Here is a 23,100-nt window from a genome sequence, read left to right as displayed (position 1 = left end):
TTTGGCCCCAGTCCAAATTTCAAATAGGAGTGAGATTGGCTCATTCACATTTACACACAAAGACTGGCCATAGTTTTGCATGTATCAACTTTTCCTTTACAGTTTAGATTGTAATCGGTGTAAGACATTATTTCCTGTGTAATACATTCAATTTACAAAAATTGCAGAAAATCAAATTTGTTGGGGTCAGTTAATGTAAATGAGGAAAAATCTGACTTAAGACAATAGTTAGATGTGTGCAGTATTTCAGGACTCTTAGCCTTATGGTTGATTTATTGAACATTTTTGTAAGGAAATGTGGCTATTTTGGATTTTGCCATTGAGTCATGTGACCAGGGGGGCTTATCAGATACAGCCATTCACCCTACAGACCTGCTGAAGTCTGTTGAGTTTATAATAAACCAAATTTTATACCTGTTTTTCAACAGTAGCGAATGGAAAAAATCTGAACGGTAACAACAGGAGTTTTTCCCCTTGGTCTCTTGGCACCCTAAAATCTAAGCTACAGCTCTCTATTTTTTGAAGTGGCTTAACAAGATGGGTGTAGGAAAGAAGAGGCATTCTGTGACAGTCCACCAGGAGATGGCACTATAGAGAGAAATGCTCTAATGATGGATCAATGCACAAGGAATTCAGCCTAAATTCTTATTTACATTATTGCATTAATACAAGGGAATTCATCTCCATGGCTTATATCACAACAAAGTATGTTGCTGAATATTTACTGTAGCAAATTAGGTGAAGTACATTGCTCAAGGGTACAGCAGCAGTGCTACACTAGGGAATTGATTAACCTTCAGGTGTCAAACCTAGTACCATAGAATTGGTAGTTTCATTTGGTAATTCCGTTTTTCGTTGTGTTTTCATTGTTATCACTGGTTGAAATAATCATTTTTGTACTGTATGTATGCTTTGGGTATGTCTGGCAAACATACCCTAAAATCTGATGTCTGGCAGAACAGCGTAAATTTAGGCAATGACTCAACCTATGCACCAGTTAATGCATGAATGATTATCGATCTTAAGGTTGAAGGCACAACTGAATCATTAGAGCTTATGCTTGTGAGTGTGAAATGAAGAGTGTGAAGCTTGTCAAAATTCTAAAAGGAGTCCTAATAAGTCTTAATGACTAGATAAAAAAGTATTGAGTCAGAATTGCTTCTTCTATTTATTGTAATATCAAAGGACATTAGGTGTCCATCTTCTGTTTTCTCAAGTGTTTATTGTTTTGTATTTATCTACAGAGTGCCTTGTAGTAGACCTTTCATAGGTGAATGCTTGTGCATGAATATTATTTTATGACAAGCTAGATGATAATCCAGCTATGGTGGTTTGGTCAATGTTGTAAACATGGTTGCATGGATGTCTGAATCTGACATTTTAGACATTATATATATATATCTAAAAACATCAGATGGATGACATAATCAAAAGTTGACTGTCATTGTGTGATTATGATTTGGGGTGCTTGGGATGGTAAACATAAGTGTAAAATAGTAAATTAGATGTTAGTTTTCAAGCAATTAGTGCCTGTGTTTTTTAACTTTATGATTTGGCACTTTATAATTTTTGATGATTTAAAAACAGACATATTAAATATATAATGCACATAAAGTCAACTGAATTTAGGTTATTTCATACATACTCTTGGCCATGACCAGGGGAAGCAGTTCTAGAAGTGGTATTTTCTCTGACTGACTAAGGTAACAGCATGTGGATAATGGCAGTTTACCACTAGAGGTCACAGGTGTTAAACGGTGCTTATTCAATTCTCGTTGATTATTCAGTTACTTGAGCAATATGTTGATATTTGAATAACCCCACTGTGTTCATGGCCAGTGTCAATATAGTTTGAATGCACTAGCCTTACCACTGCTATTCACTAGAAGACCTGGGGTATCAGCAGCATTTTTCACTTCAAATTTGCAGGGACCTGAATGGACCGTAGTCTGTTGCTCTGCCATGTGGATTTATGTAAAGAATATAAAATAGCTCAGTACTAAGCATAAGGTAAAACTGAAATATATATATATATGCACCTTGTCATAAACCCTTCCAACTGCAGTGTGCATCATTACAATATAAGTGGATTGGGCAACTGTAAAAAAATTACAAATATCTTAAATATTTACTTCAACAGTTCTGTCATGCTTTATTTGAATTTTTTAGAAAGTGAAAGTGATATCAAATTTTCTCCTAAATGTACACTATATGGACAAAAGTATTCGGACGCCTGACCATTACACCAACAGGGACTGTAATGACATTGTATTCAAATACATATACTTTAATATGGAGTTGGCCCCCTTTTGCAGCTATAACAGCTTCTACTCTTCTTGGAAGGCTTTCCACAAGATTTTGGAGTGTTTCTGTGGGAATTTGTGACCATTCATCCTGTACAGCATTTATGAGGTCAGGCACTGATGTTGGACGAGAAGGCCTGGCTCGCAATCTCTGTTCCAGTTCATCCCAACGGTGCTCGATGGGGTTGAGGTCAGGGCTCTGTGCGGGCCAATCAAGTTCTTCCACACCAAACTCAAACCAAGTCTTTATAATTCTTGCTTTATGCACTGGGGCACAGTCATGTTGGAATAGAAAAGGGCCTTCCCCAAACTGTTGCCACAAAGTTGAAAGCATTGTCCAAAATGTCTTGGCATGCTGAAGCATTAAGATTGCCCTTCACTGGAGATAAGGGGCCTAGCCCAAACCCTGAAAAAAAAGCCCCATACCATTATCCCTCCTCCACCAAACTTCACAGTTGGCACAATGTAGTCAGGCAGGTAACGTTCTCCCGGCATCCACCAAACGCAGACTCGGCCATCTGACTGCCAAACAGAGAAGCGTGATTTGTCACTCCACAGAACACGTTTCCACTGCTCCACAGTGTCGGTGTGCTTTACACCACTCCATCCGACGCTTGGCATTGGACTTGGTGATGTGAGGCTTGCATGCAGCTGCTCGGCCATGGAAACCCATTCCATGAAGCTCCCGCCGCACAGTTTTAATTCTTACATTAATGCCAGTGGAAGATCGGAATTCTTCAGTTATGGAATCAGCAGAGCGTTGCTGACTTTTACGCACTGTGCGCCTCAGCAGTCGTTGACCCCGCTCTGTGATTTTATGTGGTCTTCCGCTTCGTGGCTGAGTTGCTGTTGTTCCTAAACGCTTCCACTTTCTAATAATATCACTTACAGTTGACCGTGGAATATCCAGCAGGGATGAAATTCCATGAACCGTCTTATCGCAAAGGCGGCATCCTATCACAGTACCACCACAAGTCACTGAGCTCTTCAGAACGACCCATTTTGTATCACAAATGTTTGCAAATGGAGACTGCATGGCTAGGGGCGTGATTTTATACACCTGTGGCAACAGGTCTGATTGAAACACCTGAATTCAATAATTAACAGGTGTGGCCAAATACTTTTGTCCATATAGTGTATTTGAGGGGAATGTGATTATAAAGTTGGATCTACGCACCATATGGTGCCTATTAGCTAAGTGTGTACATTCATTGTGAAATCCAAACATTGATCTCCCTGAACTCATTTTGAGCCAAACGGCAATGGTGGTTCTGGCTGAGCCCACTAGCATATATAGATATCAAGATGACAATCAACACAATGTTGAGGATTAGCACTGTGATTTTTCATTCTGCTTAACAGGTCTAAATTTCTTTGTCCAAATTACAGTATTGCGTTGCAGAGCAAATGTGATCTTCTTCATATTCTACTCTCAACACATATGGCATGAAACATATTCCCAGATATACGATGTATATATCCTCCATCATGAAAAACATACCTCAATTATAAAGGTTAATATTTTATTGCATTTTATGTCCGGTTAATGCATGTGAAATTATGCTACAGATTTTTTAAAAAATATTATGCCATGCTGCCATGACACCTATCATATGCATGGCTGAACTCTTCTGCTTTTTGCAGGAAAAGGCTGCTAAATCTTCCCTTCAACCCATCCACAAATGAATACCATTGGCTTCCTTTTTAGACAGCTCAAATATATTTATTCATTTAAATATTTATTTTCTTTTGAGTGGCAGGTATGAAAATTGAATGAAAAAGTCCATGAGTAGAACTATTGCCCTTCGGAGTGTTCTTGTGTGTTACAGTCAAATATCCCACAGCAGTGCTGCTGCCTCAGAACAGCACACTGACAAAAGCTTTAACCATTTCCATGCTTTCCAACTGCAATCCTTATTTTACATCAATATTCCGAACATTGCCACAGTATGGCACACATTACAGTCAATGAAACAGTGGACGCTGAAACATGATAACTAACTAACGCACCCAGATCTATTCACACTTGAGACACAGACCTGGGTATGCACCAAGAGACAGGACATTGGCAGTAGCTCTAGGGACTTGAGTCAAAGGTAAATACGTTCCTCATTATTACCATATATGACAATGCAAATTTGGGTACAGTGATCTGACTTAACAATGATAGTCAATTCTTAGTGCTTTAAACTGGTTTTAGGTAATTTCTGAAGAATTTCAAAGTGCAATTTTTAAAATTCCACAGTAAAATGTTTATCAGTTATAAATATTTTCAAGGTATAAATATGACTTTAAGTATGCATGACAACCAACAGAAGGAAAAGCACAAAAATATAAATTCATGTTTTGGCACCACTGTGTACATGAAACATGGGTTAGCCCTTGGTTTGTAATGCTGATATCAAGTCAGGAAGAGTTGGTGGCTGGAAGACTATCCTCATTAGTCTCAGCATAACTTTTATTGGTCATTACCGCTGATGGAAAAGTACTGTCTTCCTTGCTGAACCTTCCAAGGAGGTGGCTTATGGTAGAAATATACATTTCACACCAAATCACATGTGCTGTTTAAGTGGGCCTGATAGATGCTTACAAAGTCAGCAAGAGTCACCTTAATCAAATTAAATGTTTTTTTTTTGCGTAAATTATATTAATGAGTCCATTATGGACTGTAAGTGACATCCACCAAGGTTCTGTTTACCACACCATCTGAGTTAACACCACTGTATTCCAGAAATAAAGCTTCACAACCATTATGGACACATGATTCCACACTGGGCTACAAATCTGTTTCAAATGGAGCAGCAAGCAGTCACAGTCTGTAAGCTGTGAAGATAAATATCTGTTTTACTTGATGTAATAAAAATAAGAACCAAAGCTGTCAAAGCTGTTGAGAGAGGGTTGTTAAGAGGGTAGCAGCTGATAAAATATAAGATCAGGATATACCTATGACTCCTCATAATAACTTTCAGTTACTATGTTGTCAGTAAATTTGAGGCAAGAATTATCTGTGACACATTTCAAGGTTTGTGTGGCGGGATACTGCATACATAACACTGCATTTTAGCACAAGATGTCATTTTATGTTCCTTTGCTAGCCAAGTTTGTTCAGTTATCATTACCAGCTCTTCTACAGAGTGAATCATAGCCCACTGAGACACAAACAGGAAAAGAAAAAAGCAAAACAGGCATAAAATTTCAAGCTACATTTAATCAGTGAATTTAAAATGAAGAAAAATAATAGATGTACCTTAATATGAAACTATATATTTTCTTCAAAGAACAAAACCAAAAAAAGGAAAAAAAAACAGACCCATATCTATTCCATGGCTTTCTTCACGTAGCATTGTACAATATGTGCTGTACCAGACAGCTGCTGAAAACGGTGTCATGTCTTCAACCAGGAGCCATTCAGTATCACAGGACACAGTCACTCCTATGAACATACCCGCAGCATTGAAAGGATGATGGTGCAGTTATCCTTTATATGCTTCAACACCTACATCATCCCATCCTATGGCATTCAGTTGTTTCATACACTTTCTTCTATAGCTTTTTCACACTGCAAAACATTGGAACTAGGATAACCCCCATCCCACCCCCCCATTCAGTACAAGATATTCATTAATTTATTTGCTTAAATTATAAATTACCAACAGACATATATCCACTCAGAACACAAACATCCACTCCCTGCAAGAATATCTGTATAAAAAGCAAGATGTATCAAACTATTGAAATGTTGGGTATAAAAAAAGTAAAACAAATTTAAAAACTACCAAAAAATAATGATTGACCTTTGCATTTAAATTTGTTACACAGCCAAGGACAATACTGACTTACTCATTTACCCATTCTTGATAAGTCATTTAAAAGCCATAGTCTATGGCTATGCTGATAAAAAAATACATAATCAAAATACAAGGTCAAAAAAGTAATGAGTTCTGAGCATGTAGACTATGCATGGCAGAGTACCAATGGAGATTTTCATACAGCGACATCTGGAGAGAAACGTTTTGACTGTGTGACACCCACTGCAATGAAATCAGGAAAATGTTTTTATTCAGACGGTGTTTGGCAGAACTGGACACATCCTGCTGGTACCATTGCAGCATACCACAGATTTTTGTCAGGAGCACCCACACATACTGACATTTTAGTGACCCAACACAAAGCTCAACACATGATTACAGTGCAGCGCACCTCACCTCGAGGTGACCTTAATTTTCCTGAAACGATTGAAATACGTCACGTGAAATGGGATGGATGACACATGACTACAAATGCAAAGCCCAAGATCACAGAACAAGGGAAACACTGAACACCTTCCTGTATTGGAATGTACAGAACTATGCTCCCACAACTCCTGGGCTACCAGGGCTCCCGGTATCAATCACACGGAAAAGACTGACACAAGGACAGTACTTCCTGTGGAAACATTCCTTAGAGATTAGTGCTTCAGTTGCACAAACCATTACAGACACATCAAAAGAGATATTTAAAGGACAGCTATCTGGAAAGTGGACTGAGTTTATTGACTACCTATAGAACAAATCTTTCGCAAATAGTCACAGTTTTACACCACATAACTGCTTTCACGTTTGCTTACCAACAGACATATGATAAAATGTATACCCTGGCAAAACATTCATTGTCCACATGAGCTTTACACAGAAAGTGAGGCTGATTTGATTTGATTGTATGGTTTCCTTACAGGATCTTTTCTGAATCCTAAGAAACAAGATATCATTGCTCCATCAGCACAGGAATGAGTTCAACTGGTGAAAAAGGCACAACACAGTACAGAGGTGCTCATGGGGGATGAAGTCCAGATCCAATTCATATGTAGTCCATAAACTCTTGGTGTTAACTTGACTCGGCCTTGATCTCACCCTTTGTGATTCACACCAAATACTGTAATCGGGGTCTTACAGTGTCTACAAATGCTACACACTGGAGACACCATGACAGGTGTATCAGCCCAAAGCTACAGTCTGGTGAAGTTAAAAGTGTTGCCAGATTTCCTCACCAAGTCTTTATCCACCTGTGGTGTGCTGCAACAGACAAGATGTGACAGTATGGCAGCCAAAACAAACCCTCACCGACTCCCTTGCTTTTTTCTTCATTTCAGACCTGCAGGCCTAAACACAGGAACTAAATCTGCTTCTGACGTGAAGACAAATTTTTTTTTAATGGCTATGACAACTGCAATGACTGTGACAACTGCAGCCGGTCTGGCCAGCAAACAAAAATACTGGATTCAAATAATATTACAAACATAAGCATAACAATCAAATGAAAATGGCAAGAACGGGCACTTCCCAGGAACTGCACTTATGCCATCACACGGAGGCATGAGAAGCCTGGAATTGCACAGTAATTACCGCGCCGACGTAAGCATCAGCAAAAGGTCATCTGACCCAACAGAACTCCCGTTATCAGCAATGCGTTACGACCCAATTGCCGGCAGTCAGAACCAAGTAGCCGATAACATTGGCTCTCTACCTCCCCCCAGAACAGCTGGCATGGGAGGTCATTTGTGTATATTCGTAGTCACTGTTTACATGTTGCTCAAAGCCTGAGTACATTTAACAACAACTTCCATCAAGCTCCTGCACCAAACAACATGCCTTTTTGCACCACAGGTATAAAAGAGCAGAAAATGACTGACAAGTGCTGCAGCTCAACCTGGCTATCCCTCACTGCCGATGAGTCACACACACAAGGCTGTCCAGGGAAATAAATGACACATAATGTACAATGAATGAATGAGTCCTCTTCCGTTTTTATTTCATCTTCTGCTGCAGACAGACGCACTGAAGCCCAGCTCTCCAGGACAACCAAACGTGGACGGGCCAACGGGATACACAGAGTGGAGGACACCTGATGAGTAAGGCTGCGGGCCCCTGATTGGTCGATATTAAAAAAAAAAAAAAAAAAAAACAGAAAAATAAAAAAAAAGAGACCCTTTCTCTTTAGCACGGTGGTGGTGGTTGCCGTGACAGTACTGCCTTCGATGGGTGAATTGGCCCGCCCTCACACTGAGATCTCGTAGGTGGTCCCGCCTACTCCGGACACCTTTTTGACATTAGTGTGACGGTTGGGGCTGAGGGGGGTGCCCTGGGCGCCAGGGGTGGATCCAAGGTGGCAGTCAGCCCGCCCTTGGCCTTTGGGCTGCCCGTTTATTTTACCGAGAGCAAGTTTTCCTTGTGCCCCCTCTCTGGATGGGGAGAGAAAAAGAGAGAAGGGAAAGTTGTTTTTACATGGTACTGGCGAATGACAGCTGTCACACGCATACGCATGTGTACATACACATGCACACACATTTACACACCCACACACATACACCCACTGTCCCTTTCCAACACTGTTCAAGAGACACAGAGACACAGCACACAGGCATTTTGGGACTGATGCAAGAGCATATATACGTATTCTTGCATGCTTGCTCAGGCGTCAGTCTGTCCCTCGAAGCTGGCTCCGTGCGCATGCATTATGGAAAAATATCGAGACATTAGTCAGGAAGAGAGGAAATCAGTCAAAGAAGGGAAACACCTCTCAGGGCATCCACTCAACCTTTTCATGTTAAGCTGACTTATTTCAAAGAAAGTACACTCAAACTGCACAGAAATGAAGCAATACAAAATGCTATTAGTGCTAATCATTAGCAAAATGGAATGATGAAGTACGGGACAATTTGCAATCATTAAGGGGAGTCATTAAATATTGATTTGGAGAAGGAATGTCGGAAATTCAAGGAAGACAATTATTCTGCTCATGCTCACATGCAAATTATGTGAGAGACTGTGACCAAAGCAAAGCTGTCAAACACAGTAATCTAATTTGTTAGATTGTGTCCCTTTAAAGAGATGGACAAGTGCCCTGGAGAGAAGGAGATGTATTCTCTCTCTCCTCCTCCAATTATTGAAATCATTCCCTAGAAAAGCTAGAAGAGTGAGATCAGACAGAAATGATGAAAAAAAAACATGCAAAAGAAAAATCAAAGGGAATCAAACAAACTTTATTTGTTCTAAAACTGAAAAATACAAAAGCACCTTTATATTGACATCAAAGGTGAAAAAACATCTAGTTCTTCTGACACCTACAATTTATAATCTTACTATGCCTCACATTTAATTAAAATAATGATAATGGAAAAAAACATACATGTATATATTTTTTAACACTTTAGTCTCTCTGAGACCACCAATTTCCAAAATGCACAAGAAATACCCCCCATGGACAGCTGTTCTTGTCCAATTAGGAGGTATGGCACCTCCCTGATGTGAGGACAAGGTTGGCCTTACAGCGAGGCGCTTTTCCTGTCCGGCTGGGTCATGCGTCTACGAGACGTTAGGATTCGTACCTTGGGCCTCCCAGAGGTGGCGAGTCTGTCCGCTCCAGGGCCCTGATGAAGGAGAGGGGTTTCTGGAGGGTGTAGGAGGGGGAGCGGGGCACGGCAGAAGGGGAGTGGTGAGGCTGGTGGGCGGGGGATCGATAGGGCGGCTCCCCGGGCCTACCCTGCGCGTTATTGTTGGCCACATCGGCGTGCAAGGAAGTGGTGGAAGTCCTGGGGGCACGCGCCAATGAGGCAGTAGACGAGCGCAGGACGGGCGTCCTCCCCCCGACGTAGCCCACCGCCACGCCGCCCGCCAGGTTGTCCCGGGAGCCATACACAGGGGGCGTGGGCCCGCGGGACCCGGGCCCCCGCGGGCTGTCCGGGTAGCAGGCGCTCGGCTGCAGGGCGTAGCCGCCAGGGGAGTCGTACACGCCAGAGTCCGACGCGAAGGCACCCTGCAGGTGCAGCATCTTTTCCCTCTCCTCCATCTCCTTGCGCTCCTGGATGGAGGCCATGATGGTCTTGGAGAGGTTGTCGTAGCGCACCGGGGAGGGGTCCCGGGGGTGTGGGGAGTGCCTGCTGGCAGCCTGGCTGCCGCCCCCTCCGAGAATGGGGCTATAGGCGGGCGGGGGCGGGCGCTGCAGTTCGGGCCCCCGCACGTGGCACATTTTCGTGGGCAGGTAGGGCGAGTGGTACCCCACCGAAGGCATGCCGGGGTGCGCCGGGCACTCGCCGGCTGAGGGTGAGACGCTGGGGTTCAGCAGGCTGTCGTAGGAGAGGCTGCCGTTGCGGCTGGACAGAGTGCCGGGCGAGAAGACAGTCTTGTAGGGCGTGGAGGTGACGCCCTCTGACTTAACCGCCTGGAGCTGGGCCTTGTCCCCTCGCCGGTGGGCCTGCTTCAGGCTGAGGGAGCGGGAGTTGATGGTAAAGGAATCCAGCTGCAGTGGAGACGACTGGAAGGTCCGGTGAAGGGGAGCGTTCCTGTAGTCCGGCAGGTCCAGGTTGGGCTCCGAGCGGTAGTCGTGACCCCGGCTGCCCTCCTCTGGGATGGCCCCTCCCTTATGGTCATCCGGCATCACGATCTAAACACACCACACACGACACAAGAGGTCAGAGCCTTTCAGAAACAAAGAACAGGCAACACAGCAGACAACAGCACATTTCGTACACTGTTGACATTAAATTAAGAGAGCCAGACGCAACAAACTGACCAACCAACTTTGTTGGAGAGATTCCAACAAAGCTCACAAGAACACAATGCAGAACAGTCTTACTACAACATTGAAAAAACACTGGCATAGGTTAACCAGTGCTTGGTAATAACGAGCACCTGGTGACAAATATAAGACAAATATAAGACAAATTTCCAAAGACACACTTTTCCCTTATGCCCTCTGTCACACTGCACTGACCTTCACCTCAGCACCCTGGTAGTGCACCTTGGGTATGGTGCCAAAAGAGGGCCGGTATTTGTACATGGCAGGGGTGGAGGGATTCAGAGGCTTGGTGGACAGGGAGCTCTCTGGTGTGGGAGACAGAACACAGATTATGGAATCAGATGAACTGTAAAATTGTGCAAATCCCTTGAGAGTATTGCAGAACTGCTCATCAGATTAATATTACCATGTCATGAATCATAAAGAAAGAACTACCATCAGAGACATATACTTCACATATGACACACATTCATTGGGTATATGAATCATTATACATAGATCTAGTTTATTTAGGAACCAAATATTTGCATTCATCTTAAATTGAAATATTTTCACAGATGACTTAAAAGTATAGATACTCAATGTTGATGTTTTCATAATCAAATAAATGACTTTTTGACATAAACACAGATTTTAGCCAGTAATAGGGTACATTTCTTTTTGCTGATTTTATGTAGAGGTTACCTTCATCTCAAGCTGTGTGAAAGTGCCTTTGTTCAAATGCAGATAATACATTTCTATGTCCTTACTAAACAAAGAACATCCCAAATCAATGTAACCCATCTCCAACACTGCTGGAATGGACATACAGTAATTACATCAGTCCTCTACTGCAAGATCCCTGCCTTAGCAATAGGTTCAGTTTTTCTGTATATTACTGACTTCTTGTTATCATTACCCTAGAGATTTCTCATGTACTGCAGTCTGCAGCAAAAAATGCTCACTTTCAGAATGCTGCAAAAATGAGCAGTACCAAAATTCATCACCAGGTGGTACTACAACTGCAATAGTGCCTATGTTACAATTGATGCCTTTCAATGTAAAAACTCATTGGCTTGCAAGGAGAGGAAATGGATGAACAAGGATTGCAGAAAGCCCCATAATCCCTGCAACATGGTATAGCATTCAAAACATACTCTCATTCACACAGAATATGTTATAATACATTATATAATATTTAATGAACCTGCACGAATATGTCCAAGAAGCCTGGTATGTGAACCAGCTCTTACGCACAAATGATACAGGTGATCTGGTTTTGACTCTTTACAACATACTCATATTGGGGAAAATAAAAACCTCATCAGTGACTGATTTTATGTCTTCTTCTAAATTAGACTCTTTAGACTAAACCCAACAATGATAAAGATGTCTCTCCACGTCTTATTCTCGCTCGTTGAGCAGAGTCTTGTAATTAAAAAAATGTTTCCTATTCCTCATCTTGGCAGGGCTCCATTTTGAATATTCTAACTGGATGATGAATTGCAGTGTGCTACGAATCCGTGTCTAAAATTATCCCCCTCTGACTTTTTCGCTTACGGATGTCTCCCTCGTGGGGCTGATTCCTGAGACCGCCCCCCCCCCCCCCCCCCCCCCCCAGCCCTCGTTGCCCACCCCCTACACCGCCCTACAAATGTGGAGTGGTTTCATGAAACCAGGTCACCCCCCACGTCACACGGCAGCCATGATTATCACAATCAGCTCCATCCTGAGGACGAAAAAGCCAGCACACAGAGGTCAGTGCTGCGAATCTGCAAGGGGGGAGACTGGCTAAACAGCTTGACAACGGCACAAAAAAAGAAAGCCCTGTATGTGAAGGACGTTATGACTGGTGGGTGCACATCAGACAACACAGCCCTCAGTATCCTGTGTATTGATACTCGATCCACTCCTCACAGCAGCAGTGCTGTCCCTGTTTGGATAAGTGTGGTGAGTGAGCGTCAGAATTGCCCACCTTCACTGGACGTCAGCTGGCTCTTAAGCTCGTTGTATTTCTCGGCCTTTGGGGGTAGCGGGGGGCCAACTTCCAGCGGTTTGTCATCCAGCACATCCAGACTCCCTTTGGACTGAGCAAGGCAGAGGAGAGGCATGCAGGCAGAGGTTAATGCGGCATGCAGTAGAAAGGGGATCACAACCCTTATTACATCTACACAGCAGGTTACCCTTCCACCCTTGAAATGCATTCTCTTTGCCACTACAACACACATCACACAACAGTCTTTGTCTACCCATGTTCATACTGATACCAATATAGAACAAACGATGGGGAAACAACAACAGGAATACATAGAATAGTTGATCGAGTCGCAACATTGGACTAAAATGACACCTTTCTCTACAGCTGAGTCTTACTGTATGCACACTGGGGCTTTTATGACTATTCTTCCCTAAGCTGAACCTAGTGCATTTCCACAGCATAAACACTTGTGTGTGTGTGACACTCCTTGGCAGCATCTGTATTCTATACAACTGAAACAGAGAACAGATGAACAGAGGCTTACTTTGGTACGGAGGATGTTGCCGTGGATCCCGTTGTCACTGATCTTGATGGAGACATGTCTGTCAGAGAGGTCTGGGCGCAGGAATGGGGGCTGGATGGAGATGTTCGGCTTCTTCCTGGGGTCCACCATGTATCTGTTAGGGAAGTGATACAGCCAGGGGAGCGGGGGGGGGGCACTGCAGTCAGGACTGGGCAGGCCAAAGGAGTTGCCTCCAACACATAACAGGAGACAGGCCATTCCACTCCTCCACCTGACAGATTGGTAATGGAATTGCAGGCCATCTGATTCCACACCCAGTGAAATGAAGCAGATTATCTCTGCTAAACTTATGTGAGTCAGGGTGCTGCCAGAGTGAAAGTACAGCATAAGGAACTGCAGTGGCAAACACTCCCTCCGGAATACAAAAATACTTCAAGCGCTAGTGCTTTTCAAAACTGATGATTTTTCTAAATACAGCATTTTTGTACTCCCAAGAGAGTTTTTACGCCCACATTTTGTAATGCTCTGCTTCCAAATAAACACTTTCCACTGAAATTCTCTTCGGCTATTTCATTGATTTAAAACAGTGAGATATAGCAGCTTTCAATGACAAGCGCAATGGCCAACCCTAACAGAACCTTTACAACATAAATCATTTCAATGCAAATAGATACCCAAGACCCAATCCCACACATCACCAAATAAAATCTATTCATGAATCTGAATCTGAATTCTTTTCATAGGGCTCAATCAACTCAAGCAAACACTAAAATCAACACATATTGAACTAATAACGATCTTATATTGATTTGGATGCAAACATCTATTTTAAATGTTCTTTCTGTGTGTGGATGTATAAATACTTCCATTTGAACATTATTCAATCCATTCAATCCTTCCACTACTGACATTGATTTCAAGTAATCTGGTGTTTGGCAATATTTCTCATGTAGAAACATGAGAAATTTTACATGATATAATGTAATATAAAATACATTTATTTCATATTCAAGCATTATAATTTACCATAGCAATGCTTTTCATGTTCTATGTTTTGTGCTTAACTATTTGAACAATTGTTTGAAAAAGTAATAAATGAATCATAATATGTTGAATGGTTTTACAGAAAGGTACTGTATCCCATAAGTGTAGCCCATGTATTGATATCCTTATTGAATTACTGTTCAGCCAAAGGTTCACGTGCTAATTGCCAACGGCTCCTCTATCACAGCTCCTGAATGTGAAGCGATGTCTGCTCAATGAGCACTGCTGGAGTCTCTGGGCTCATTTCCCCCTAACTGTTGGTCTACAAAGTGATTACATTTGAGTGGCCATCTGCCATCCCCCGGGTTGTTCTTCCGCAACAAAACAAAAACAAAACAAAACAGAGCAGTCACACTGCCTCCCGGTGGCTTCCTCTGGGTACTGCCGTTCTCTCAAATCCAAAGCGATTAAGTCACGCAGCAGCATGTTACCCTGGGCTGCTCCGTTCCGTGGCCTCAGCTTCCGAGCAGGTGTCATGGCAACCCCGCTAAGCCCAGCGCACCGCCCGACCATTTGGTGCTTTTCGCTGTGAACCGCTGGCCTCGATTTCACCTTGTCTAAGCAGAGATTGCTCTCGCAGATCCTGCGGGCCTGTGGATTTCACCCTGTACGTGCCCCCGCTGCCTCTACAGCATAGTGGGGGGAGGGGGCTACAGGCACTGCTCTGTATTTACCTTGGAGCCAAGGGACTGCACAGGACATACTTCACGTTGCCACAGCAACCTCGCGTGAAAGGATTCACTCCGCCACGGAACTTCCCAGTCACCTGCAGAAGAGAGGACACCATGTTTCAGTGTGGGGGAGCACAGCACTGACACCACAAGCAATTATGAGATTATGATAAAATTAATGAGTCATTATCTAGCTTGAAGTGTGACATGAGGCATCTTGGTTTTCCCCCATAATGCCCACAGGCTGCTAAGAAATACCCAAAGGACCATAGGCATTCCATTAGCAGAGTGAGATGAGCTGGTGGTAGCGGGTGGGGGGGGGGGGGGGGGGTGAACGTGATGTCATGGCCATGAGGCTCCACACTAACATTAATGAGCTCTGGTCTTCTGTCATCACTCCTGTACAAGACATTTTTCTGTACTGTGGTAAGCCCTGGTATTTGGTGAGCTATGATTCCTCCTCCACGGTGTTGTTGTTTATGATTGGTCGCCCCTCCTCTGTGTTTTTACCTGCTCATTGGTCGTTCGACCCCTGGCAACCAGGACCATGTGGAAGCCAGTGAGGCCAATGACTGGGATGAAAAAGAGGCCAGCAACACACATCACCACCAGTCTGGGGTCCCACGGTCAAGGAGTTTCACTCTGGTACCACACATGGACACTAATATGGGTGCACATGCATGTGCGCACCCACACACACACACACACACACACACACACACACACACTCTCTCTCTCTCTGTCTGTCTCTGCTACCAGGGCCACTCACAGTGAAAAAATAGCATATACAAGATCCGTAGTGTCAAAATTTATCACTGACATATCTTCTCCTGATTCTCCAGCAATATTAATCTGAAAATAGGAGTAGATTATATACCTTAAAATAGATGACTGAACCAACAGCATGGTCCTCCATGCAGAGACTCACACATATAAATAGAGCAATAAATCACGATGGTCATGGCTTACAAGAGTCACATTTTTAGACCAGCGGCTGAGGCCTCGCCTCAGAAACGAACATGCCCTGGGCTACTTTCCACGCTCTCATGGGAGAAAACTCGACATGTCCGTGGAAGGATACGTGATGGTGGTGTGCAGCGCCCCCAACCGCTCTAAGTGGTGCAGCACAAACAGCAGGCCGAAGGAGAAGACCCCGACCATGTGTGCACTGAGTGACAGCAGGAACAGGAAGAAGAAGCGGTAGTTCCGCCTCCCGATGCAGTTGTTCACCCAGGGGCAGTGGTGGTCGAAATCCTGCAGAGGGCGATGTTCAGAGAGTAAACAATAGGTGGGCTTCCACTGCAGTTTTGTGCAAAATAGAAGCGATTTTTTTGAAAAAGTCGACAAAACACAATTGTGAATAGTCTGTGTTTCTGCTGAGTCATGTCATGTGATTTAAATGCGAAAAATGTGTTTCCATTTCAATTTTGCAAAATATTGCTTTGTTGAATCATCTGAAAAACCACCTCATGCAAGCGTATAAACTTTTTTTGCGATATTTGAGAGTTTTTTCAACATTCAAGTGTTTCCACTACTCATTTTTTAGTTTGCAATTTCAAATTGCGCATTAAGCAGCTTAATGGAAACCCGCCTACTGTAGAGCAGGGGTAGCCAACCTGACAGCAGTGGGAGCCAGAATTTACCAGTGTTGTTGTCAAAGTAAAGTAAAATCTTTTTAAAATCTGAACACCTCATTCATGTTTCACACTAAGAGCTGTCAAATGTTTTTACTATCCATCTGTGTTTGTTTTACGCTTATGTGAAGTCAGATGTAAAATAAAGTTAAGCAATCAAAATATTTCACATGTTCAAATAAACCTGTCATACAGTATAAATTTTTTAATTCTTACTCTTCTTCTTTATAGCAATACAACTGTGTAACAATCATAGCTATCGACACCTACATGAACATTACATTTATCACTGGCAGATGTGTACTTTCTTACTTACTTTGTGAAAATTTCATAATTCTAAAACGTAGTTTTAGACCGTCACCATTATTTGATGTTTTCTGGTGAACTGAAATCTTGAGAACCTATAGTATATATCTCTCCTACAATGGAGATCCAACTGGGCCTTGTCAGACAAGCCCAGCATGGTGCCAGAACAGCCTGGCTCAGCACAGATTTGTCAGAGGATGAGCATTTTTTGGCTTCATCCACTCTTTATGTCACTTGAAACCGGTTTTGTTTGGAATTTATGTCGCACATTCCTTCTCAAGGAACAGCATCATTGTGATATCTTGAAATGTAGTGACTCGATTAACTGCAATTCTACAATATCAATCCTACAATGGAGGTGCGCTGAAATAAGAAATTCTGCTGACTTAGTTTTTGGGTCAAGGCCACATTGTAAATAAGCGCCCCTTCAAAGTAGTCATCACTTCTCTAGGCACAGTTGTTGTATGTAGCTTACAGGTTTACCTGGAAGCACTGTGCCTTCCTGCTCAAAGCCATCACCGGTGCATTTTTTCCAATCATGAATTTAGTTAGTTTAGCCAGTGGTGTATAAGTATGCAGATGAATAAAGCACAGATAGACTGCAGTTTGTCACATGTGTAAAGACCTAGTTCATTACACAGTCACTAGGGGGGTTTCCTCTGGCGATTTAAGTTTTAGCCAGCGATTAAGCAAGGGGGTTTGAATTTTAATGTACAGTAAAACAATTAAGTAAGATTAGAGCCTCAACTGTTTATTTACAAGCATAATCGACGTTAGGACAGCTTGTATTTATTTGGGCGGCTGGTTGCTCCTGATGGCTGGTGATGAATGTAGTGCAGTGGGGGGGGGGGGGGGTAACGAGCGTGGCATGTCCCTCTCACTTACCTCCACACAGTTGTCACACACACTGCAATGGGAGCAGCGCGGGGGCCTGTAAAAGTGACAGGTGGTGCACCACTTCATCCGAACCTGGATGCCCTTGATCTCCACGTTCTTGTAGAGCGGTGCCCGGAAGTCATCGTCCTTGTCCTCGTCTTCGTCCGCTGTCACGGAGACACACAGTTTAGACTGGTGCTGCATAGCCCCCATCAGCTTTGAGGGACACCGACAACGCTAGGAAGAAGTTGCTTCTCTGTATATATTTTTGACACAGTGAAAGGAGACTTTTAATTCTATAAAGAATATCAGGAATTTCCTTGGTATTGTTCATAGCTACTGGAACAAGGCTTTGAATTGATGATTAATGTTCTCTAAAAAGCAGCTAAGGTTGTTCTGACACAGTAAAACCCAGGGATAGTGCTTGGTTTGAAATATTAAGCATTTATGAGTGTAGTTTGTGAGGGCAAATGGGTGCATGCTTATTGAGCTTGTTGAGACCAGTTAAACATTTTCCCTGAAGTTTATTCTCGCAGACATTTTGCAGAAAACATTAAATTACATTTAAACTGCAGTCAGACATACAAGCTGAATTTTGATCATCAGAGTAACTACACATAGCTCTTCAGACAACAGCTCTAAGTGGCCCTTGAGCCACAAATATGCATTAGTTTACCTTTTAAAATCAATGGCCCGTTTCTGTAAGGTGACAGCATGTGAAATGTGTTTTAGTCTATTAAAGAACAAACTCGTAATGGAGAAATATTAACATGAGATCCTGTTTGAAGAGGCAATTTCACACTTTTGCTCTCACATGCACAACACAATACCTGAAGGGACACAGCAGAGCCTCTCTGGCACATTCTGAATTTAAACTGCTTAATACCGCGACCACCTCGGGGACCCATAGATTTTTGTGCTTTTACAAGATTACAGCCTCTTCAGCCACTGGATGAGAAAAGTAAAAGCCTGTTCACTGAACGCCAAGTGTAAATACAGTCTTATGTCTAATAGTCGCTTATGGCGCACAGCCATTTTTTTTTGAGAGAGGTGAGAAGTGTTTCTTTTCTCTCGATTTCTGCTGGCCAACTGGGAATGTTTGCTGGGACCGTCAGAGTTTGTGTGAAATAAAGTGTGACCATTAAGGGATTTGCCTTCAGTAGAAAAATGGAGCGACCCCACTGGAATAGCAGGACAAACATGGCACCTGTGTTGTGCACTGATTTTTGCATTTAGCAGCCATCATTTAAACAGTGATATTAGTAGTGGTGCGCATTGCACTTCAAATTGCAGCAACATGCAGGGAAACAAACCACGGGCTCTTGGATGGTGGATTATTTTCAAATTAAAGTTTAAACCCGTGGTAGGTGAAAGTACCACATAAGATTTGATAGACTGCTGTCGAACACAGGGTTTTGAATGCCACAGAGGTCACATGCAGAGGGACAACATTCATGACTTTTTGTGCACATGAACAGGAGGTATGAGGAGGCGGGACTTAAAAGAAATGTCACCGCGAAGCGTCATGGCTGCCGGCGTCTGAGTTGAGTCACTGTTAGTCTATCTCTGCAACTCTACCCGTTTCTGTGTCTGGCCACCGTCTCCATAACAACCAGGTCGATGAGGAGACACAGGGGATTTTGTCACTTGGTGGGAATAAGAAAACGCTGTGGCCCTGATGGCCATGAGGTGACACCGTCCTTCTGACATTATCACAGCTTGTTTATGTGGGCCAGAAATCCCCCAAAGTGCACGTTGTTTGTACAGTAATTACAACAGTACTGTCACAATCTGTAAAGTAATTCTGTGCATTTTCATAATGCAGCCTGACTGTGAGGTGATTATATTGATGGCTGTTTTATGGTAGATTAAACTGTGCTGGGGAATGAAGGAAGGTACTTTCGTCCTCCGCTGCGTTTGGATCCCAAATGACATTTAATACGGAAAGTCATTCCCCCAGGCTGCAGTGCATTCGTAATTCTCTGTGGTAAAGGGAGTGGTGTTTTAGGTCTGCAAGTCATCCACAGCCTGAGGTCCAAGCATTAAAACATGTTCACTTTGGCAAGTAATGAATTCAGAGCAGCAGAGGCCGAGGGAACAAAAAACCCACTAAGACACGAAGAGTTGCGAAACCATTTCATTGGGAGAGAGTGGCAGGAAGAAAGAATGAGAGAATGGGAGTGACGGACGGAGGTACAGAGAAACAGACTGAGTCAGACAAAACGAGAAAAAAAGACAAAGATACAGAGACTGAAGGAAACACAGGGAAAGACTGACAAAGTGGCAGAGAGAAAATGAGAGACACATGAGAGGAAAAAAACAACTCCTAAACACACACAAACACAGTATACATATATGCATGCGTGCACAAGATGCAGGACTGGATTTAGGACTAGACAAATAAAACAACATTCTAAAATAACCTGTATTGTTATACGGCTTTAAACACAAACATTAAATGAGCAGAACACCAGGAAATAAAAGAAAATCCAAAAGTCAGACAAAAAAAGCCCTGGACTACAAGGGAACAGCTGTGCAGTCCCTGTGAACTGCAGGTGACTGGGACAGAGATGCACTTCCTGATTTCCTGCTAAAAATACACAGACATAAGGGAGGATTATTTCCCAAAATACAAAGACCAAATAACCCAATTAAATGTCCTCTCAGGCTACTGTAAAATCCCCATCCTTATACGCTTTGAAAGAGGTAACTGCAAAGCTAGCAGTCTGCATGTACTCTTGTCCAACACCACCAATATTTCTGTTCATGCATAGATGGGGCTGGGGGCTTCTTTCTTGCAAAATGCATTATAACTTTTTGCTTCCTCTTCTTCTTCTCAACATTTCTGTTAGAATGCCAGTACAACCATTACCTTTGTTGACACGATGTCGTACATTTCACTTTGGCAACCCTGCTTTAACTACAATGAGAGTTATGAAGACATGCCAACACATAATTTGAAAGTTTTATTAAAATTTGACTTTGAGGAGCAGAGACAGAGGGAGGGAGAAAGGAAATGAGAAAGAGACAGCAGAAAGAGGGTAACAGACAGGGAGAAAGACAGAACAAGTTCAGTCGCTGACCTCTGGGAATGACGCCAGGGTCCATGAAGGTGGCCATGCTGAAGTTGGCCAAAACGAAGAGGAAGATGATGCCATTGTACAGGGGCACAGCGGGTGAGATCGCCTGAGTCAACCAAGGGCACCTGGAAAAGAAAAAAAAAAAAGATCAATAATTACATTATTGTTGCAAGCACAAAGCCATTGCATGTCATGTTTTTCAGCAGCATGTATATTTCATACTCAAAACAATAAACAGACGGTTCTGCACATTTCTACAGTAATACAAAGACCAAGAGGAAGAACATCTCAATTACAATGCAGCAGTGAGTTGCAGCACAGCTATTGTGAAAGCTGCTGGTGAGTAATATGTCCTGCAGAGCGGATGGCCGCCTCCCTCCGTGACAGACAAGTACAAAAACCTGTGCTTACTTAACATAGTCAGCACAGGAAACCAGATTTTCATCTTTTTAATCTACGGCAAGCAGGAATCAGAGAGCCCCACAGAGGGAGGACAGCCTCTAAGCTTGAATTGCTTCATCTCTCAATCTTCCCAAATAATCACAACGCTGTCAATGCGTGCATGGGTTCAGATCTTATTAAGCTTCGGAACCAAATACACAGGCAGCAAATGAGCAGGGATATATCGGGACAATCCTATACTTGGTTCAGGGCTGTGTGATGCCGCCATATATTGTATTTCCTGGAATTTGTGAAAGTAGCACGGTCAGGCAGGGTGCCGAATGCTGGCAGGCCGTCTACAGAGCCAGCTGCTGTTGCACTGTAATGTGGCGAACGTGAACGCCTGGGGCATCAAGTTCCCAGCTCATGGCCTGGTGCCAGTGTGCTGGGGAAGGTGCTAAATACAGAGCAGCATGCAATGTAGGGAAGGGGACATCGCTGCACCAATGCCTGAATCCCTGTCTTTCTCATTTACTATATTATATATGTGTGTGTGTGTGTGTGTGTGTGTGTGTGTGTGTGTGTATACCCTGTAATAAATGTATTTTCCATATGTATAATGTATAATGCCATGGACATGAACCCCACATAAAATATATAGTTATATATAATATAGGACATAATACACAATAGCCCTTTCAAAGCAGAATTTTAATAGTCCAAGCACTTTTCTTGAATTTCATTTTCCATTGAACAACAATAGGGGCCACCCAAAAGTGCAGTTCAAAAAAAAACCTAATAATGTCTTATTAATATCTTCCACCAAAATCCTCATCATGACAGCCATTCAATTCTCACATCACCAATCTCTTTATTTGCATTACACTCTGCACAAGCCTTTGAGGTCCACAATCTCATTTATTGTGTCCTCATATAGGCCTCTGGAGATCAGTATTTGGACGGAGGACACTATACAGGTCTGCAGTGATGGATTGGCATGGGTCAGGATTAGTTTACTTCTGCTAAAAGAGTACCTGGCAACCTGCTACAAATAAATACAAAAAGGTTCACTCAGACATAGACACACACACACATGCACGCACACACAGACATACACACAGATACACATGCTCACACGCACATACACAGACATGTATGTGGACACACACAGGTATACAGTTACATAGTACAGTACACAATGCTTTCTTGCCCATTTAGTTTGAGTGGCCCTGCCCTCCTCCTGCCTGTGCCTTGTTCAATAATTCAGAGTGGATGATAGAGGTCAGGGTTGGCAGGCTAATGAGCATGGCAGCGGCCGGAGTGAAATTCGCTCCTTGCTGCACCCACCTGTGGTGATGTGGGTCAGGCGGAGGCGGGGTCAGAGCGAGAAACACCCAGCGTTGCTTGCCCTTGCCCTGCTCACACTCAGTTCCACTACGGTAATCCCCCAGAGTAAGGGGCTGGATTAAATGGGAGCCCTGCCTGGCGGGTAGCATACCACACTGCTCACGCGTTTGACGTGAGCCGTTTGCTTCTGCACAGTGGAATCCCGCCATTCAGCGCTCGAGCTGTAATTTGCCTTTGGCGCTTGGACAGAACCCCCCGCCAAGAATAAAACAATTGGGCTGAAGGGCATATTTATTGTCAGTGGGACTGCAAACAGAAGGCACACAGAGGAAAGGTTAACTAGGCTCTAAGTCCTAAACGGCTCTTTAACACAATGGCCATGGGCCCAACCCCCTGAAAGCCACCTCTTTAATGCCAGCTCTTCA

General features: G+C 43.2%; 1 protein-coding gene across 1 annotated transcript; it reads right to left on the bottom strand.

Moving 5' to 3' along the window:
- Nucleotides 1–6,271: 6,271 nt before the first annotated feature.
- zdhhc8b (zinc finger DHHC-type palmitoyltransferase 8b) lies at nucleotides 6,272–22,824 on the bottom strand. The gene is made up of 11 exons (XM_036526235.1): nucleotides 22,676–22,824; nucleotides 20,951–21,072; nucleotides 17,877–18,034; nucleotides 16,133–16,305; nucleotides 15,562–15,664; nucleotides 15,055–15,146; nucleotides 13,358–13,490; nucleotides 12,811–12,922; nucleotides 11,052–11,161; nucleotides 9,667–10,721; nucleotides 6,272–8,520 (listed from the first exon to the last, which is right to left on the bottom strand). Exons 1-11 carry the CDS (start codon nucleotides 22,822–22,824, stop codon nucleotides 8,337–8,339), a joined length of 2,391 nt encoding a protein of 796 aa, XP_036382128.1. The 3' UTR covers nucleotides 6,272–8,336.
- Between the last annotated feature and the right edge of the window lie 276 nt (nucleotides 22,825–23,100).

The sequence above is a fragment of the Megalops cyprinoides genome, chromosome 4 (genome assembly GCF_013368585.1).
Source record: "Megalops cyprinoides isolate fMegCyp1 chromosome 4, fMegCyp1.pri, whole genome shotgun sequence".
Lineage (NCBI taxonomy): Eukaryota > Metazoa > Chordata > Actinopteri > Elopiformes > Megalopidae > Megalops > Megalops cyprinoides.
Note: the sequence above shows the minus strand (reverse complement) of the source record. Positions and strands in the feature narration are given on the sequence as shown.

What these genes read in the sequence shown, in the direction of transcription:
- zdhhc8b (XM_036526235.1), bottom strand. Translation starts at nt 22,824, where the DNA reads ATGCTACCCGCCAGGCAGGGCTCCCATTTAATCCAGCCCCTTACTCTG. An exon ending in GCGCTGCACACCACCATCAC is followed by an intron (nt 15,665 to 16,132) that starts GTATCCTTCCAC and finishes GTGGGACCCCAG; the next exon opens with ACTGGTGGTGATGTGTGTTG. An exon ending in TGCAGTCCCTTGGCTCCAAG is followed by an intron (nt 13,491 to 15,054) that starts GTAAATACAGAG and finishes CTTCCCTAACAG; the next exon opens with ATACATGGTGGACCCCAGGA.